General features: G+C 39.7%; 1 protein-coding gene across 2 annotated transcripts in view; it reads left to right on the forward strand.

Moving 5' to 3' along the window:
- Positions 1-270: 270 nt before the first annotated feature.
- Positions 271-18,060, forward strand: part of LOC113079810 (E3 ubiquitin-protein ligase UHRF2-like) — a 22,766-nt gene continuing 4,976 nt past the window's right edge. The window contains exons 1-12 of one of the 2 annotated variants that reach the window (XM_026252036.1): positions 271-660; positions 5,255-5,566; positions 6,732-6,985; positions 9,385-9,603; positions 9,776-9,885; positions 10,149-10,335; positions 10,415-10,538; positions 11,889-11,996; positions 12,408-12,512; positions 13,104-13,210; positions 13,297-13,459; positions 13,555-13,692. In XM_026252036.1, the coding sequence (XP_026107821.1) occupies positions 508-660; positions 5,255-5,566; positions 6,732-6,985; positions 9,385-9,603; positions 9,776-9,885; positions 10,149-10,335; positions 10,415-10,538; positions 11,889-11,996; positions 12,408-12,512; positions 13,104-13,210; positions 13,297-13,459; positions 13,555-13,692 (1,980 nt within the window). In that variant the 5' untranslated portion in view covers positions 271-507. The remainder of the gene's footprint in view (positions 661-5,254; positions 5,567-6,731; positions 6,986-9,384; positions 9,604-9,775; positions 9,886-10,148; positions 10,336-10,414; positions 10,539-11,888; positions 11,997-12,407; positions 12,513-13,103; positions 13,211-13,296; positions 13,460-13,554; positions 13,693-18,060) is intronic. The other variant, XM_026252033.1, reaches the window with a different exon arrangement.

Consider the following 18,060-nt stretch of genomic DNA (forward strand, 5'->3'; position numbering starts at 1 on the left):
TATGCTTCAGAAGATTGTCTCTGTAAAAGCACCATGTATTTATATTTCATGAGATTTTCCATCATGTTTTTATTCTAGGTATGTTTATTTTAATATATGTGATCAATTATTTTATTCAAATTTCTATTTACTGTGTGAATCTGTTTTTTATTTTACTTATTAATTTTATTTTAAATGTATTTACTTAATCGGTTATATTAATCTTATTTGTATATTTTTTACTTTTGTTTTTTTACACAGTTTTTCCTCTAAACTTCTCTTTAGAATGTTTTTTTAAAGTGTCTCTGTCTCTTTAAAAGCACTGTTTTTCCCGCGTATTTAACGTACATTTCGCGAGATTTTCCCTCTCCTCGCGAGACTTGGCGTGACCCCCGTTTACAAGACGCGCGTTTCCCCCGCAGAGGAGCGCGCTCGCTCGCGCCCCCGACGCCCCCCAAACACGCGCGCTTCCCGCGTCGCTCGCTCGCTCGTGTTTGACGCTCGTCGGTCGATAGGCGCGGAGCGACGATGTGGATCCAGATCCGCACGATCGACGGCAAAGAGACGCGGACGGTGGAGGATCTGTCGCGCCTCACGAAGATCGAGTCCCTGCGCGTCAAGATCCGCGACATCTTCAACGTGAAGCCGGAGCAGCAGAGGCTCTTCTACCGCGGGAAGCAGGTGAGATCCGCTTCCGATCCGCTTCTTGCTCTCGCAGCTGATCCGGATTCATCCAGAAAACTTCCTGCTCAGAGCCGCGCGCGATTCACTGGTGCGCGTCCATGACGCCCGTTCCAGCGCGCGCGCGCATAGCGCTGACTGACAGTTGGATGTCACGCGCGTTCACGAGTGTTTGTCACGCACATGTTCAGATGTAAACACGACCCTGGAGCACAAAACCAGTCAGATTCATGCATCCTCTGAAGGTGAATAAATCATCTCTCCAGTGATGTCTGGTTTGTTCGGAGGACAATATTAGAAAATCTGGAATCTGATGGTGTCAAAGAATCTAAATATTGAGAAAATCATCTTTAAAATTGTTCAAATGAAGTTCTTAGCAATGCATATTACTAATCAAAAACTAAGTTTTGATATGTTTACAGTAGGAGATTTACTAAATATCTTCATGAACATGATCTTTGCTTAATATCCTGATGATTTCTGTCATAAAAGAGAAATGTATAATTGTGACTCATACAGTGTATTGTTGTCTATTTCTACTGCTTCTGTGCTGCAGGGACACGTGTGTGACTAACTAGTCTAACTATCATAACTAGTATAATTATTTATGGCCCAGATATGACTCCACAGTGATACGGTTTCATCATCTCTTCTATAAAAACCCATTACTGTGGAAAATTCATATTAGAAATATGCAAAAAAATATTATTAAAAAAATAATGACATTAATACTCTGGGACTATTAAATTTTTGATGTGGATCCAGATCCGCACGTTCGACAGCAAAGAGACGCGGACGGTGGAGGATCTGTCACACCAAGATAATGTTTTATTTTCTGTTCCTTTACATTTATATTTTTACACTGTTTTCCTCTAAATGTGTCCCCGGAGCGTAACAGATATCATTATACACTACTCTTAATTAATCTGTTGGCAGCTGCTGTTTGATTACTGTACTGATCATGTTTAAAATGAATACAGAAAAATTACATTGGAAAGAATTGAATTTGAAAGAAAAAACGTGTGTGTGCGTGTGTGTGTCTGTGTGTGTGTGTGTGTGTGGAACGCTGCGGTCAGAATGAACTCTGAGCTCCATTGGGTTCCTGAATGCCACCAAGAACCACAAGCCAGAGCATGATGTATAATCTCAACACACAAACACTCACACACACTCTCATACACACACAAACAAGTGCACAAACATGCACACACACAGAGACACACACGCACATACTCATGTGAAAAATCAATGTGATTTTCATACAAAATAATAAGGAATATATCATAAATACTGTGCAGATGGCTCAGGAATGATCTGGCGTCCTGAGAGGAAGCTGTTTAACTCTTTCACTGCTGCAGAGTGACCCTGCGCCGCTGTGTTGAGCGCGTCTGTCGTCTAATGAGTTTTAGTCTGCTGGTCAGGGTTAGTGTGAGGCTGGAGGAAATCATCACTGATGGAGAAAAACCTGCTTCTGTCGTTAGATTCAGAGCAGGAAGAATCAGACACTGTGTGTTTGACTGAGTCGTTACAGACCAGTGTGAGTCTCTGTGTGTGTGTGTGTGTGTGTGTTAGAGTCTCTCTCTCTCTCTCTCTGTGTGTGTGTGTTAGAGTCTCTCTCTCTCTCTCTGTGTGTGTGTGTGTGTTAGAGTCTCTCTCTCTCTGTGTGTGTGTGGGTTTATTAGCAGACGCTGCAGGGGATTTCCATCTTCACACACACACACACACTCGAGTGTATCCCTGAGTGTGTTTGGGAATGACACAGTATACTAGTAATTATTATATAATTGCAGATTTCTTGCTTTCAATCTTGAATTATTTATTGTTTCTTAAATTTAATTGCTAGAAAATTAATAAAACCTACAAACAGTGTAAAAAAATAAAATAAAATAATATTTTAGTTATATTTTGTATGTTGTCTTGCTGCTGAAGTGTAAACTAGTGATGTCAAACGATTAATCGTGGTTAAACGCATCCAATATAAACGTTTTTGTCTGTATAATATTTGTAATAATATGTATGTGTGTGCTGTGTATATTTATTATTTCTATATATGCATAATAAATACACACAGTACACACACATATATTATGTAAACAAAAACTTTTATTTTGGATGCGATTAATGGTCAAAGTGGATGGTTCTGGTGCTTGATTCTGATTGGCTGAGCTGCGTTCAAAGCTGTTGTTAATTACAAAGTAACATACACCTTTGTTTACTTCTGTGTGTTGCTTGGCAACCACTTTGTAGCAACCACAAGTTTCTGAAGAACTACATTGTTTAGTGGATGAATACTGTTTTTACTGTTTTATTTTGTGAAACTGTACTGTGAATATGGAATAACTGTTTCAGCTGTTATAAAATCACTGTAAACCACGACTATATATATAAATGACTAATAAAATAATCGTTCAATAATCATAATCAAGGTTTTGATTTTAGGTCATATCGTCCAGTCCTAGTTTGAATGCATCAATAGTGTATCGTGTGTGTGTGTGTGTGTGTGTGTGTGTGTGTGTGTGTGTGTAACGCGGGCGGTTCTCTCCGGTGTAACGAGTCGCTGGATCGGAGCACTTTACCGCAGTATCGTCAGTAAACAGACTTTGATTTGTAAGTTGGTTTGTTTGTGTTCGATCTGAACATGACCTACTTCTTCTTTCTTCCTTCAATCCTGCGCCGGCGGGAGGAGGGGGGGGGGGGACTCTGCACGTATCCCAGAATTCCACACGGCTCTGCAGTGGCGTACATTCCCCTGCTCGGCTAGTTTGATTTTCCATCTTGGTTGGAAGAAAAAGCACAAGCTTTGACTCTCACACGGGCACTTTCACAGCTCAAGAAATGCACAAATATCACACACACACACACACACACACGCTGAATCACGGCTGTATTTGAGCTTGTGAAGCGCTCTGGTGATTTACATAACCATCATAGCGTTGTGCTTCGCTCAAAATGGCGCGGCGTTAGCTGCAAATGGAGGATCTTCAGAGCGCTCACTTCACACACTTTAATGAAAGTTTGGGTCATTTGTGTTTAAACTGTGTGTGTGTGTGTGTGTGGGAGGAACGGACGGCTGCTGGTGTGTTGAGAGGAGAGCGTTGTCATTTTGCCAGTGTGTGTCTGTGTGTGTGTGTGTGTGTTGAGCTTAAAGCTTGTGCGTCACTGTTAGAGATGAAGAGGTGCTTTAGCAACACACACACACACACACACACACGTGATTCTGTTCTGTTAATGATTATATAAACACTCTTTATACAGCTTCACCTAAAGCTCATAGATGCAGCGTCTGCTTGGTTAAGTGTGTGTGCTGTTGTGTGTAGTTAATGTTCGTTAACTAAACCAACCCTCATAAGACTCGTTTAGATCAACTGTAACGATAACTGTAACATCTGTAATAATAACTGTGTCAGCGCTTTTCTCCTGTTTTCACTCATCAGTGTCACAGATGTATTTGTAGAAATAGACAACAATACACTGAATGAGTCACAATTATGCAGTTCTCCTATAGGATATTATATTATATTTCCTGTAGGATAGGATATTTTGTAAAGATCATGTTCCATTAACATATATTGTAAATTTCCTACTGTAAATATATCAAAACGATCAAAATGATTGTTAAGGACTTCATTTGGACAAATATAAAGATGATTTTCTCAATATTTCGATTCTCAGATTCCAGATGTTTAATTGTTGAGTCGAGGGTTTAACGCGGGCGTCAGTCGAGCAGATCGCAAGCGTTCAGATCTCTGTTAGCGCTGGTCTTTGGGTTTTCTCAGAGGTGTGGACTCATCTGACACGAGACGAACCGGACAATCCACCGTACATATCTCACACCCGCACACATCCACACACATTACAATCGAGCGAGAGTGTGTGTGTGTGTGTGTGTTGCCATAGCAACCAACCAGGATCCATTCCACACACACACACACACACACACACACACACGGTCGCACTAGAGCCGTCATCACTGTTCCAGCATCTCTTTATTTCTGTATGTGTGCTGGAGATTGAGCAAAAGAGCGAAGCTGATGGCGTCCGCTGCAGCACAGAATGGTTCAGAGTTACTCTGTGCCCCGATAACACACACACACACACACACACACACACACACAGACACTGAGCCGATCTGAAATACTGGGGTTCATGTGTGCTTTAATTGTATATTTAGTGTGTATAAATACACACAGTATAATAATAATAAATAGTTTTTTAATGATTTTGCTCATTCAGAGTTGCATTTATTTGATCAAAAATATTGTAAAAATTGTGTAATATTATTCTGATGTAAATCATCTGTTTCCTGTGTGAATCTGTGTTAAAGTGTAATTTAATTGTATTTTCAGCATCATTCCTCCAGTCTTCAGTGTCACATGATCTTCAGAAATCAGAATAATATGATGATTTACTGCTCAAGAAACATTTCTGATTAAAATATTAGAGTAAATCAAAAGAATATTGAAGATTTAAAGATATTAAATAAATAAATATAATAAAACTGCACACAACAGCTGCACATTTTATATAATGAAATGTTATAATGTACTGCTTATTCACATAACTAATCATTAATATTGAACATGCTTTCTTGTAGATGGAAGATGGTCAGACGCTCTTCGATTATAACGTCGGTCTTAACGACATCGTCCAGCTTCTCATTCGCTCGCAGACAGATGCACCAGACAGCCCCTCCCTCAACAACGATGAAGGCGTGGCCTGTATTATAGCCACGCCCACCACAGCATGTGTCCCCGCCTCAGCCACACCCACCACAGCAGTGGTTCCCCCAGCAACCGTCACCAACAGCAACGGAAACGGGTCCAAACCCTGCAGCCCGGCGCCGGAGAGCCAGCCGTCCACCTCCAGCCAGACGCTCCTCATCGATCCCGGGATCGGACTCTTCAGAGTAAGAGCAGTACTGTCTGCATTCAGACTGACACAGAGACACGCCTCACAGTCTGGAAGCCACGCCCACTGGGGGAGGAGACAGTCCCATGCTCTCCATTGGCTTTGTATTACAGTGTGGGCGTGGCCTAAATGCACTCTTGTTTCTATAGTTCCCAAAAATGTCAATAATTATTCTATGAAATAATTATAGCATCAGTCATGACTGAATCTTTACTTGTTGCTCCTTAGATGGAAGGCAAATGATACAGATTATGGTAAATTACTATTATTATTATTAATCTTATTGTTTTTATATTACTTCTAAATTATTATATTATTAAAATATTTTTTTAATTAAACAATATGAAAAATATATTTTAGTTTTAATATTATTGTTTTAACATAATTTTTATTTTTTATTTATCACATTGTTTTTTAATTTAATCTAACACAAGGTTATTGTACTTAATTTACACATTAAATTGAAAGTGCTACAAAAATAGAAATGTTAGAAATTCTACCATTTGGAATTATTATTATTATTAAAAATGATAATTTCAATATAATAATTAAAAACTATTATTTTAATTTTATATTACGATTTTTGTATTTAAATTAAGTAATCTCTACTATTATTTAACTATTTCCTACCATTTGTTATTTATTACCTTTATTATCATTCATTAAGAATAATGTCTTAAAATGCATTAAAATCTACTTATTAAATTGCCATATTCTATAAAACATTATATACATTAATACCAACAATAATAAATGTAATTTCTTTTTATCCTTTAATATTTACCAAAACCAAAGTGTGAATTCTAATATTTGGAATATTAATAATAATAATAATAATAGTAGTAATAGTCATAATAATTGTTATTTTTATTATTAAAAATATAAATGTTTTATATTTATGATGGTTATTATTATTATTTAAATTATGAAATATTTGTTCATGAAGGAAAGGATGCATTATTTTTGTTACCAAATTAAAAAAACACATAACGTGTCATGCGTGCAGTGTAAAATGCATGGCTAAGAGCTTCAGCTGTAAAGTTGATGTTCTCAGTGTTTCGATGGTTTAGCTCTCTCAGATTGTGTCGTAGCTGTGTCTGGAGTCCGGTCGTGTGCTCCAGGGTCACAGGGTCACCGGGTCTAACACTGTGTGTGTGCTTCAGGTGAATGAGTTGGTGGACTGCAGGGACGTCAGCATCGGCGCATGGTTCGAAGGCGTGATTGAGAAGGTCACTCCTGCCTCTAAAGGTCAGAACAGAGTCGGACGACCCTGCAAACGCACCAACGGCAAGCTGGACTCGGATCCTTCGTCCTCATCATCATCCACAGACACTCACAGCACAGCGCTACACTCGGAGCAACCGTCCACGTCCAGAACCGATCCGGCTCTCGTCTCCTACCACATTAGATATGAAGAGTAAGTGCATCATGGGAAGGAAGGCTCTATGTTTTTCTGTGAGGAGGTGCATGATGGGATGCGTTCTGAACGCGGTAAGTGTGAGTGTATCGAGGCTGCATTGCATGCTGGGAAACCGATGCTGATTGGGAGTTCCTTCTGATCCGAGAACAGTGTTTGTGCTCAGGTCACATGGTTTGTGTCGATGATTCGAGTCTGGATTCATGTTTTATGTTGTTTTATTCATCTGGGTTCCTTTTTATATATATCTATATTAAAATATACGAATACATTATTAATTAATGTATTCTATTAATATAATGTTTTAATATTTAGATGAGTCGGGTACAAATTCTAACTGAAATGTACTAATGTTATTTAAAATAATATAAAATATATTATTAAAATATATGTATCTATTTTATATATATAAATATATATCAAAATAAAGAAATCTTTAAAAGATAAAATTATTTAAATAATATTGAAATAATATTATTTATTTATTTAAATGATAAAAGCCATATATGAGGGGGGCTCACAAATATTTTTATAAAAAAAAAAAACATTATTATTATTATTATTTAAAATGCAATGTCTTAGGGTTTCTCATTATTAAATGAGCATGTTTAAATGATGCTTATTTTTATTTAAATGTTAAAAACCTTCAAACATGTAATCTAATATCTTATTTTGAATTCTTTCCACCAACAGCTTTTTTATATCTATATCAATATGTAAATATTTAGTTATTTTTCTAGATATATTAAATTTTTGCATGTAAGTAGATCAAATAAAAAAATGTAAATGCTAAAAACGAAAATTATGTTTTATTTTGTCTCCACTATTGTTTCTACTTTTTTTTATTGTATTTGTTCTTCAGACACTCCTCTTTAAAAGAAAATAAGTATCATATTTGTGCAAAGTGATCCACGTTTGTTTTTGATATTTGACAGTGTACATTGAATAATTTACTCCTGGAGCCATATTGAAATTCATTATCTCTGGAACTGAACAACATATGGCGTTAAAAATTAAGATACTGAAAGAGAAGTTTGTTAAGAGCCAGTATCTAAAAGGGTGTTAAGATATCTTCAGTTCTTCCTGAGTTACAGGCCTGCAAACTTTGGAGAATAGCTTGAAAAGTGCTCTTTCCCCAGTTTTGAATTCTCACCACTGACACATAATGTCACAAAGATTGCTAAAGTCAACAGGTTTTACTAAAAGAGCTACCAGTCTCCGTGTAGAAATAATATTATGATGCTTCCATCTTTCTGAAGTCATTTTAACCTCCTGTCCATCAGTCGTAGGTTGATATTTCTCTCATCTGGACTGTGTCTCTGTCTTCTGCTGCTCCACATGCTCATGTTCGGAATATCAATATGACTCACTGTCTCACACACACACACACACACACACACACACTCTCTCTCACACACACATATCTGTTTTCAGCAGATGTTGTGGAGTGTATGGTTGCTCAGAAGCGTGTTTCTCCTGCAAATGTGTGTGTGAGAGTGATCAGACGTCTGCAGATCTGAATCACTGATTCACTGTGTCACTGGTTCACTGATTCACTGATTCATTGGGTCACTGGTTCACTGATTCACTGTGTCACTGATTCACTGATTCATTGGGTCACTGGTTCACTGATTCACTGATTCATTGGGTCACTGGTTCACTGATTCACTGTGTCACTGGTTCACTGATTCACTGATTCATTGGGTCACTGGTTCACTGATTCACTGATTCATTGGGTCACTGGTTCACTGATTCACTGATTCATTGGGTCACTGGTTCACTGATTCACTGTGTCACTGGTTCACTGATTCACTGATTCATTGGGTCACTGGTTCACTGATTCACTGTGTCACTGGTTCACTGATTCACTGATTCATTGGGTCACTGATTCACTGATTCATTGGGTCACTGGATCACTGATTCACTGTGTCACTGGTTCACTGATTCACTGATTCATTGGGTCACTGGTTCACTGATTCACTGATTCATTGGGTCACTGGTTCACTGATTCATTGGGTCACTGTTTCACTGGGTCACTGATTCACTGGGTCACTGATTCACTGGTTCACCGATTCATTGGGTCACTGATTCACTGGTTCACCGATTCATTGGGTCACTGATTCACTGGGTCACTGTTTCACTGGGTCACTGTTTCACTGGGTCACTGATTCATTGGGTCACTGGTTCACTGGTTCACTGATTCATTGGGTCACTGATTCACTGGTTCACTGATCCACTGATTAATTGGGTCATGGAGTGAGTTTTGGGGCGGGGCTATCTGTTTGATGGACCAATGGCAGGTGAGGGAGTGTTGAGGAAACCTGTGTGGAAACAGTCACTATTGCGGTGGTTGTTGTTGGGGTGAGGTTTATTTTCGTGTCTGTTCCTGTGGTCTGCAGTTATCCGGAGAACGGCGTGGTGGAGATGAGCGCAGATAACGTTCGTCCGAGGGCCAGGACTGTGCTACGCTTCGACCAGCTGCAGGAGGGTGACCGGGTGATGGTCAACTATAACCTGGAGAATCCTGAGGAGCGAGGCTTCTGGTACGACGCCGAGATCACGAGCCTCAACGCCGTCTCACGCACCAACAAAGAGATCCGCGTCAAGATCCTGCTCGGGTAAAGATGACCGCCAAAATAACAGTGCATTTACTATTTTATACTTTATATTATATATATACTGTTATATCTTGCTGTTGTAAAACGCACATTTACACTGTAGTTCTCAAAGTAGTGGTAGAAAGGCGTGTATGACATCACGGTGAGCAGCTGCTGTGATTGGTTGTTTCAGAGGTCCGGGTGATGTGATTGGTGACTGTAAGCTGCAGTTTCTGGATGAGATTTACAGGATCGAGAAACCAGGAGCACCAGCGCTTTCTGCAGCAGACGGCCCCTTCAAACGTGAGCACACACACACACACACACACACACACACACCACACACACAGAGAGAGACTCACACACACACACACACACACAGAGAGAGACTCACTCACACACACACACACACACAGAGAGAGACTCACTCACACACACACACACACACACAGAGAGAGAGACTCTCACACACACACACACATTCACTGAGAGAGAGAGAGAGAGAGAGAGACTCACACACTCACACACACACACATTCACTGAGTTTGGTTCATGTGTGTGTGCAGGTAAGACGGGTCCGGAGTGTAAGCACTGTAAAGCGGACCCGGACGCTGAGTGTCGGTTCTGCTCGTGTTGTGTGTGTGGAGGGAAGCAGGACGCTCACATGCAGCTGCTGTGTGACGAGTGTAACATGGCCTTCCACATCTACTGCCTGACCCCTCCGCTGACCGCCATCCCAGAGGACGAGGACTGGTGAGGACACACTGCACTCGTGCTTCACACACAGCGCAGCTCGTGACACACGCGTGACACACACGTGACGTCTGTGCAGGTACTGTCCCACCTGTAAGAACGACAGCAGCGAGGTGGTCAAAGCTGGAGAGAAACTCAGAACCAGCAAGAAGAAGTCCAAGATGCCTTCAGCCACTACAGAGAGCCAGAGAGACTGGGGCAAGGTGTGAACACACACACACACACACACAAGCTCACACGCACACATGTGTGTATATATATATATATATAATTTTTTTTGTATGCCTGCCAGTGGTTTTCAATGCATCATTACATTGAGCTCTTTTTTGCAGGATTTGTCTCTAATTAAATCCACATGTTTATTTGTTTATCTCATGAAACAAGTCCAGACCATATTTAAATTCAAAACCCAACCAAAAAAGAAAAAAATATATATTTTGCATAATGCAAAAATTATTTCCATCAAAACTAAGCTAATTCTAAAATTCCTCATCACTGAAGCAAAAAAGCAGAAGCTGATGACTTTGATCGTGGGTTGTACTTGTGTGTGTGTGTGTGCACTCGCACGTGTGTGTGTGTGTGTGTGTGTGTGTGCTTTAGCAGCCTGTTGAATGCAGGTTGATGGTTTTGTGATGCGTGTCTTTATTAATAACGGCTGTAAAACTCGAGGAACATGAGCTTCATCTGCAGATCAAAGGTCTGTTTGTGTAAAAGCGCTTTAGACGCTCATTTATTCAGAGTCCTGCTGAGCAGCGTTTACGAGCACTGATGCATTGTGGGAAAGCTGGTACGAGTGTGAGCGGACACACACCACGCTCCGAACGAATGTATGACTCACCAAACGACTTCATTAATGTTACGACAGGACGAATACTGAGACACGAGAGAGACTGAGATTGTGATGAAACTAACACTCGTCTCTCAGTGTTTATTCTATTCAGTTACATGATCGTATTTTATTCAAAATGTTAAAATTTTCAACTTTTTTAAAATTTAGTTTAATTTTCAATCAAGTATTTATGTTTTATTTTATTTGTTTTATTTCAAATATGTTTGTAGTCTTTTTTAACAATAATAACAGTGCCTTGAGCTCATCTATATCCTATTGTGCCAAATATAAAATTTATATTTATTAGAAATATGCATTCAAAATGTACACATTGACAATTTTAATGACATCATTCCACATTTCAGCTAGTCCAATCAAATGCCCTCTTGAATCTGAAGCGTCCCGCCCCCTTCATTACATAAAGATGCTAATCTGTCTCTGAAATCAGTCACATATGCTCTAATTTATTATGGACTCTATTCTTTGATGTATATAATCCAGTATTTTCTAATAATATTACCAACAGCAACATGTATAAAAAAAGCAGAGGGCCTAAGACAGATCCTTGTGGCACTCCATACTTTACTGGTGTTAACTGAGGTGATTCAGACGGGAACTGAGGAGAAAAAACACATCAGTTTGTGTAATATAGGTATTCAGATAGAGACTTTGTTCAATATTGTTGGTCATCTCTGGTTAAGTGTGTGTGTTGTGTGTGTTTTAGGGTATGGCGTGTGTAGGCCGCACTAAAGAGTGCACAATCGTCCCCTCCAATCACTACGGCCCCGTTCCTGGCGTTCCCGTCGGAACCACGTGGAAGTTCCGCGTTCAGGTGAGGAGATCTGCCTCAGAGCAGTTTGACCCAGAAGTGACCAACATATTAAGAAACGCATTTAAATCTCTCATTGATCTGTTCTCATGCACATCTGTTTTTGAGAGGAAAAGCATTATTTTGGATCATTTTGGCAACTTTCCATCAAAAACTTGACTGACCCTGGACTACAAAACCAGTCACAAAGGTCAATTCTTTGAAATTGAGATTTATACATAATCAGAAAGCTGAATAAATAATCTTTCCATTGATGTATGGTTTGTTAGGAGGACAATATGTGAAAATCTGGAATCTGAGGGAGCAAAAATATCTAAATATTGAGAAAATCATCTCTAAAGTTGTTCAAATGAAGTTTGTGTGTGTCTGTGTGTGTGTGTGTGTGTGTGTGTGTGTGTGTGTGTGCGTGCTCAGGTGAGCGAGGCGGGCGTACACAGGCCTCACGTCGGAGGGATTCACGGACGCAGTAACGACGGCTCGTACTCGCTGGTGCTCGCCGGAGGATTCGAGGACGAAGTTGTGAGTGTTTCTTCATTAGATCATTTATCACACTATAAAACCTGCTGGATCATATTTATAAGCGGTCTCATCTTACTTCCATATTATATATTCCATATTCTCACTGTATATGAGCCATAAAAGCCTTATAATTTAACAAAAAAAAGTACATAATAACTTTTTAAAAAAATTGTATAAAAATATTCTCTCTATGAAAGCTTATTAAACCTCAGAATTTTTAAAAAAAGGAAAAGGCAATTGCAACTTTGTCTCTCAATAGATAAAGTTTTGTGAGAAGTAATAAATTAATTAAAATTGAAATGCGAGATGTAAAGTCAGAATTGTGAGCAGTAACATTTTTAATAGATTGTTTTTATTTTGTGGTGGAAACAAAAGAGAATTGCGATGTAAAAAAAAAGTCAAAATTGCAAAAGATGCAAACTCATGAACTTAATTCTGAACAGAAACGTTACATCTTGAGATATAAAATCGTGATTCTATTGCATATAATTTGTCAGAATATTTTTTTTCCCTTTGTGACAGAAACAAGCTTCCATAAAAGTCTCAGTAAACATTATTTGCTCTGTTTGCTCTATTTCATGTGTGTTCCAGGACCGGGGGGATGAGTTCACCTACACCGGCAGCGGAGGTCGTGACCTCTCTGGAAACAAGCGCATCGGCGAGCACTCGTTTGATCAGACGCTCACACACATGAACAGGTGATCCACACAGCTCTCGTCTTTACACGGCGCTCTGCATGTAAACTGTGACTGTTCATGCCCCTTCTTGACCTCTGACCTCTCAGGGCCCTGGCGCTGAACTGTGACGCCCCTCTGAACGACAAAGACGGGGCGGAGTCTCGTAACTGGAGAGCGGGAAAACCAGTGAGAGTGATTCGCAGCTCCAAGGGCCGACGGATCAGCAAATACGCACCGGAGGAGGGAAACCGATACGACGGCATTTATAAGGTAGGTACACACACACACACACACATACTCACTCAGTCACTCACTCACACACACACAGACACACACACACACACTCATCACTATGCTGTGGTCAGGTGGTGAAGTACTGGCCGGAGATCGGGAAGTGTGGCTTCCTGGTCTGGAGATACCTGCTGCGACGGGACGACCTGGAGCCGGCACCCTGGACCCCCGAGGGGATCGAGCGCAGCAAGAAACTCGGCCTCAAAGTCCAGGTGAGGAGTGTGTGTGTGTGTGTGTGAGAGAGAGAGAGAGAGAGAGAGAGAGAGAGAGAGTTTGTGTGTGAGAGTGTGAGAATGTGAGTTTGTGTGTGTGTGTGTGTGTGTGTGTGTGAGAGAGAGAGAGAGAGAGAGAGAGAGGGTGGGGGAGTGAGAGTGAGAGTGTGTGTTTGTGTGTGTGTGTGTGTGTGAGTGTGTGTGTGTGTGTGTGTGTGAGAGAGAGAGAGAGAGAGTGTGTTTGTGTGTGAGAGTGTGAGTTTGTGTGTGTGTGTGTGTGAGTGAGTGAGTGAGTGAGTGAGTGAGTGTGTGTGAGTGAGTGTGTGAGTGAGTGAGTGAGTGAGTGAGTGAGTGAGTGTGTGTGTGAGTGTGTGAGTGAGTGAGTGAGTGAGTGAGTGTGTGTGTGTGTGTGTGAGAGAGAGAGAGAGAGTGTGTGTGTGTGTGAGTGTGTGAGTGAGTGAGTGTGTGTGTGTGTGTGTGAGAGAGAGAGAGAGAGTGTGTGTGTGTGTGAGTGTGTGAGTGAGTGAGTGAGTGAGTGAGTGTGTGAGTGTGTGTGTGTGTGTGTGAGTGTGTGTGTGTGTGTGTGTGTGAGAGAGAGAGAGAGAGAGAGAGAGAGAGAGTGTGTTTGTGTGTGAGAGTGTGAGTTTGTGTGTGTGTGTGTGTGTGTGTGTGTGAGTGAGTGTGTGTGTGTGTGTGTGTGTGTGTGTGTGTGTGTGCATTCCATGTTCAAAGTCAACACCATTGATTATTTTCTCCTTAAAACTGCAGTGATCTAAAGCCAGTCTGAAATCGCTGGTCATTAACTTAACTATGAGCGCTCTGAAGTGAGAGAGTCTCGAGAGAATCCCACAATATTGTTCTGTTGATATAAAACAAATGTGTACTTTAACAGTATAGCAGGTGAATCATGTTATTGATGTTATGATAAACTATCATTCATTTACAGATAACTGCAGTAATAAATATCAATTTAATATTGTTCATATTAAATTAAATTATTTTATTATGAATATAAAAAAATATATTGGGGAATATTGTGATACCCTTTGAGATGGCTTATAAATCAATAAATAAAAAAACGATCAGTCCTCAGTGCTCAAAAGTATAGTTTTTTATTGACCTCCAGCTGAACCCAGCGTGATTGTGTTCTAGTGATGGGAAGTTTGGATGATTTTACCGACTCTGACTTTTGAGTCTCGTTTAGCAAAATTAACTAATCTTTTTTTGAGTCATTTCGTTTATTTTAGCAAAATGTAATTAAAATGTTACGTGTTACTTCCCCAACACATCTACGCAAACGTTGATCACACTACAAACAATACAAAACGAAAATGCTGTATTCTTTACCTGGGTCTATGCACCCATTTGTAAGGAAGGTTGTAAATGAACTAATTACTCTAGCCAATGATGTCACGTCACTGGACGAAAGAACGAACAACCAAAGACCCGAAAGATGAACTAATCAATTCTCTTTCCGGCTCAGACTGCATTGACTGACAGCATTACTAGCAGAACGGAACCGATAGAATAATGCGCATGCGCGACTGAACGAATCACTCCCAGAGACGACTCGTTCTTCCCGAGTCACATTAAAGATTCGTTCAAGAAGGACACATTACTAGTGTCCTGGAGCAATTCAGCAGAAGACTGCAGAGATCATCATCATCGATGCGCAGCCTTTACAGTGCAGGTAAGACTTGAGCATCTTTTAGGTCTCTAGCATTTTTTTGGCTTTTTTTGATTGGGGTGAGGGTGGGGGTGAGGGTTGGTACAGATCACGCTTCTTGTAAATATAATTTCCCAGCAAACAAATAGCTAGGCTACAGTAAGTTTTAAGAACAAATTCAAATCAAGCAGAAACGTAACGAATCCCATAATTACTAAGGATGAGTGAACTTGCACTGCAGTAATAACTGGCAAGTCTGTGAAGGGGATTTGTATCTTTGTATCAGCTTCTCTGTGAATAAATGATACAGTGTCAGATGTACAGAAACGGCTAAATATGGATGTGATTTTTAATGTAGTGTATCATTATACTTAAGGTCTTTGATATAAATAACTCAGTGCTAACTGTCTGGTAGTGCTGTATAACTTACGACTTAATGTATGTAGCCTTTGATTGGAATTATTTCATTTAAACTAAAATATGTATTTTTCATCTTTTCTTTGGTGTCTAGGAAGCGATGGGTGGAGGGATAAAACAGGTATGTGCATTTACACAAACGTTTGAGTAGTTGTTCATAACAAAATTAATAAACAACACATAACAATACAATACATAAAAAGTGATAACAATACAAATTAATTCCAGATCTGTAAGGATCAGTGATTGTTCGCTGTGAAAATGAACATGGATTGACACCGAAATGTAGTCATTTCACAATAAATTGATACAATTAAAGTCTACTGTGTTTCACAGTCAACACGTGTCTTTTTTGGCTAGGTATAAAACAAAGAAAAAAGTGGAAGTAGAAAAACTAAGTTCTTCCAGACCTGTGGGATTGCTTGTAATAAAGATTTAAATGCAAAAGAAAAGACACAAGAGTTCACTGTTTCTGTCAAAAGTGTCATTTTCCAGCTTATGTTCAGTATTGATTCATTCTGTTGTAAAAAGCATTGGTTATTATTTTAGGTCACTTCTCTATACAGTAGTTCTGAAGCAAACTGTGATGTCATCATCCTGGTCAGTTCAGTTTGTATACAGTGATGTCAGTGCAGGCAGATCAATGTTTAAGAGCACACAAGGCAGTAAATGAGATCGTTCAGGATGGTTGGGTATTTCTGAATTTAGTGATTACAAAGAAACATCTTGGATATTATTCTAATTTATTATTTAATTTTAATTCTTTTTGCAAAACAATTTGTAACATCAACTTACAAATTCAGCTCAAACATAAATCAACTTACACAAAAAACTTATGCCTATGGTTTTAACAAAAATAACACAGAACAACAAACCTAACTCAAGCCTCTACACTGCGAGTAAATCACTCACATATGTGACTAAATCCTCATTCTGGTGACTAAAAGATGTATAATATTAGCCAATGGCTAATCAGATCTCTGATTTTACTCGCCAGTGTGTGTTGGAGGCTTAGTATAAGTTTAGCTCAGATATATTTTCACTTGCAAACACTCTCTGACTGAAGGCTTCAGAGTTTCTCTCTTCATCAAGCGATCTGTGATATTTCTCAGTTCATCTCAATGGATGCGCAGCGCACCTGTGTTTGATGTACCGTAAACTCTGGTGTGAAGACGCACAAATCACTGTCGCTCTCTCTCACACACACAGAGACTGAGAGAAAGAGAGAGAGTCAAGCAATGGTTTGGGGTTAGTGTAGAGAACTCAGTTCAGTATTGCACATCATACGGTTTGAGAAGTGGCTTTGGATCTGTGAGCAGCGTGTGAGTCTTTTTGCACTTGAATGGTTTTAATTCACATTAAAAGGCAGAATCAATAAAAGGAATCAAAATTTGAAGTGTATTACAAGTATCCGATTCCGGGTTTCTTTTTTTTTCTTTTTTTACTTCCAGTCAAAAGATTTGGAAGATGAGGAGCCAGAGAGTGATTCCTTTGAATCTGAAGTGTCCAGCTGTTCTGGATTAGATCCAGATTACAATCCAGATTCCAAGATTGCATCATCATGCAGTGAAGAGTTGAGTCCAGTCAAAGATGCATCATATAAGAGTCTGTCCAGTGAAGAGGAACTGGGAGGACCAGACAGAAGTCTGAGTGAGGAAGATCAGACGAGAGCTAACTGCACCATTAAAGAACAAAACAAACCCATAACTGATGTGAAAAGACACGAGAGAATCAAAGCAAATACAGACGAATCAGCTGTGACTCTAAAAACGTGTACTAAAAGGGAAGACTGTAAACGAGCATGGGACAAAAAACATTATTGCCTTTATTGTAGCCAGGCACACTCAAAGATTTCAAGCATTTGGAGAGAAAGCACATAGAAGTCAAAGATGTGGCATATGCCTTCAGCTTTCCATTAAGATCAGAAGAAAGAAAGACACTTCTGGAACAGCTGCGCAATAAAGGAGACTTTAAACATAACACAGAAGTTCTGGAGAAAGGCAGAGGACAAATAGTTACATAGAAGCAGCCCTCTGATAAAGCTTCCGTAAAGGATTACTTGCCTTGCCCATATTGTTTCGGCATGTTCAGGAAAAAAGACCTGTGGAGACATCAGTGCTCGTGCAAAACCAAGAAGTCATGCGTGAAGAGTGAGACAAAGAGTACACGAGGGCGAGTACAGAGTCACGGTTCACAGTGCAGTTGATTCATAAAAAACAAACATTGGTAATACTTTAGAATAATGGTCCATTAGTTAATGTTAGTCCATTAAAATACAGTTATTC

The sequence above is a fragment of the Carassius auratus genome, unplaced genomic scaffold (assembly GCF_003368295.1).
Source record: "Carassius auratus strain Wakin unplaced genomic scaffold, ASM336829v1 scaf_tig00029285, whole genome shotgun sequence".
In the NCBI taxonomy this organism is placed as follows: Eukaryota; Metazoa; Chordata; class Actinopteri; order Cypriniformes; family Cyprinidae; genus Carassius; species Carassius auratus.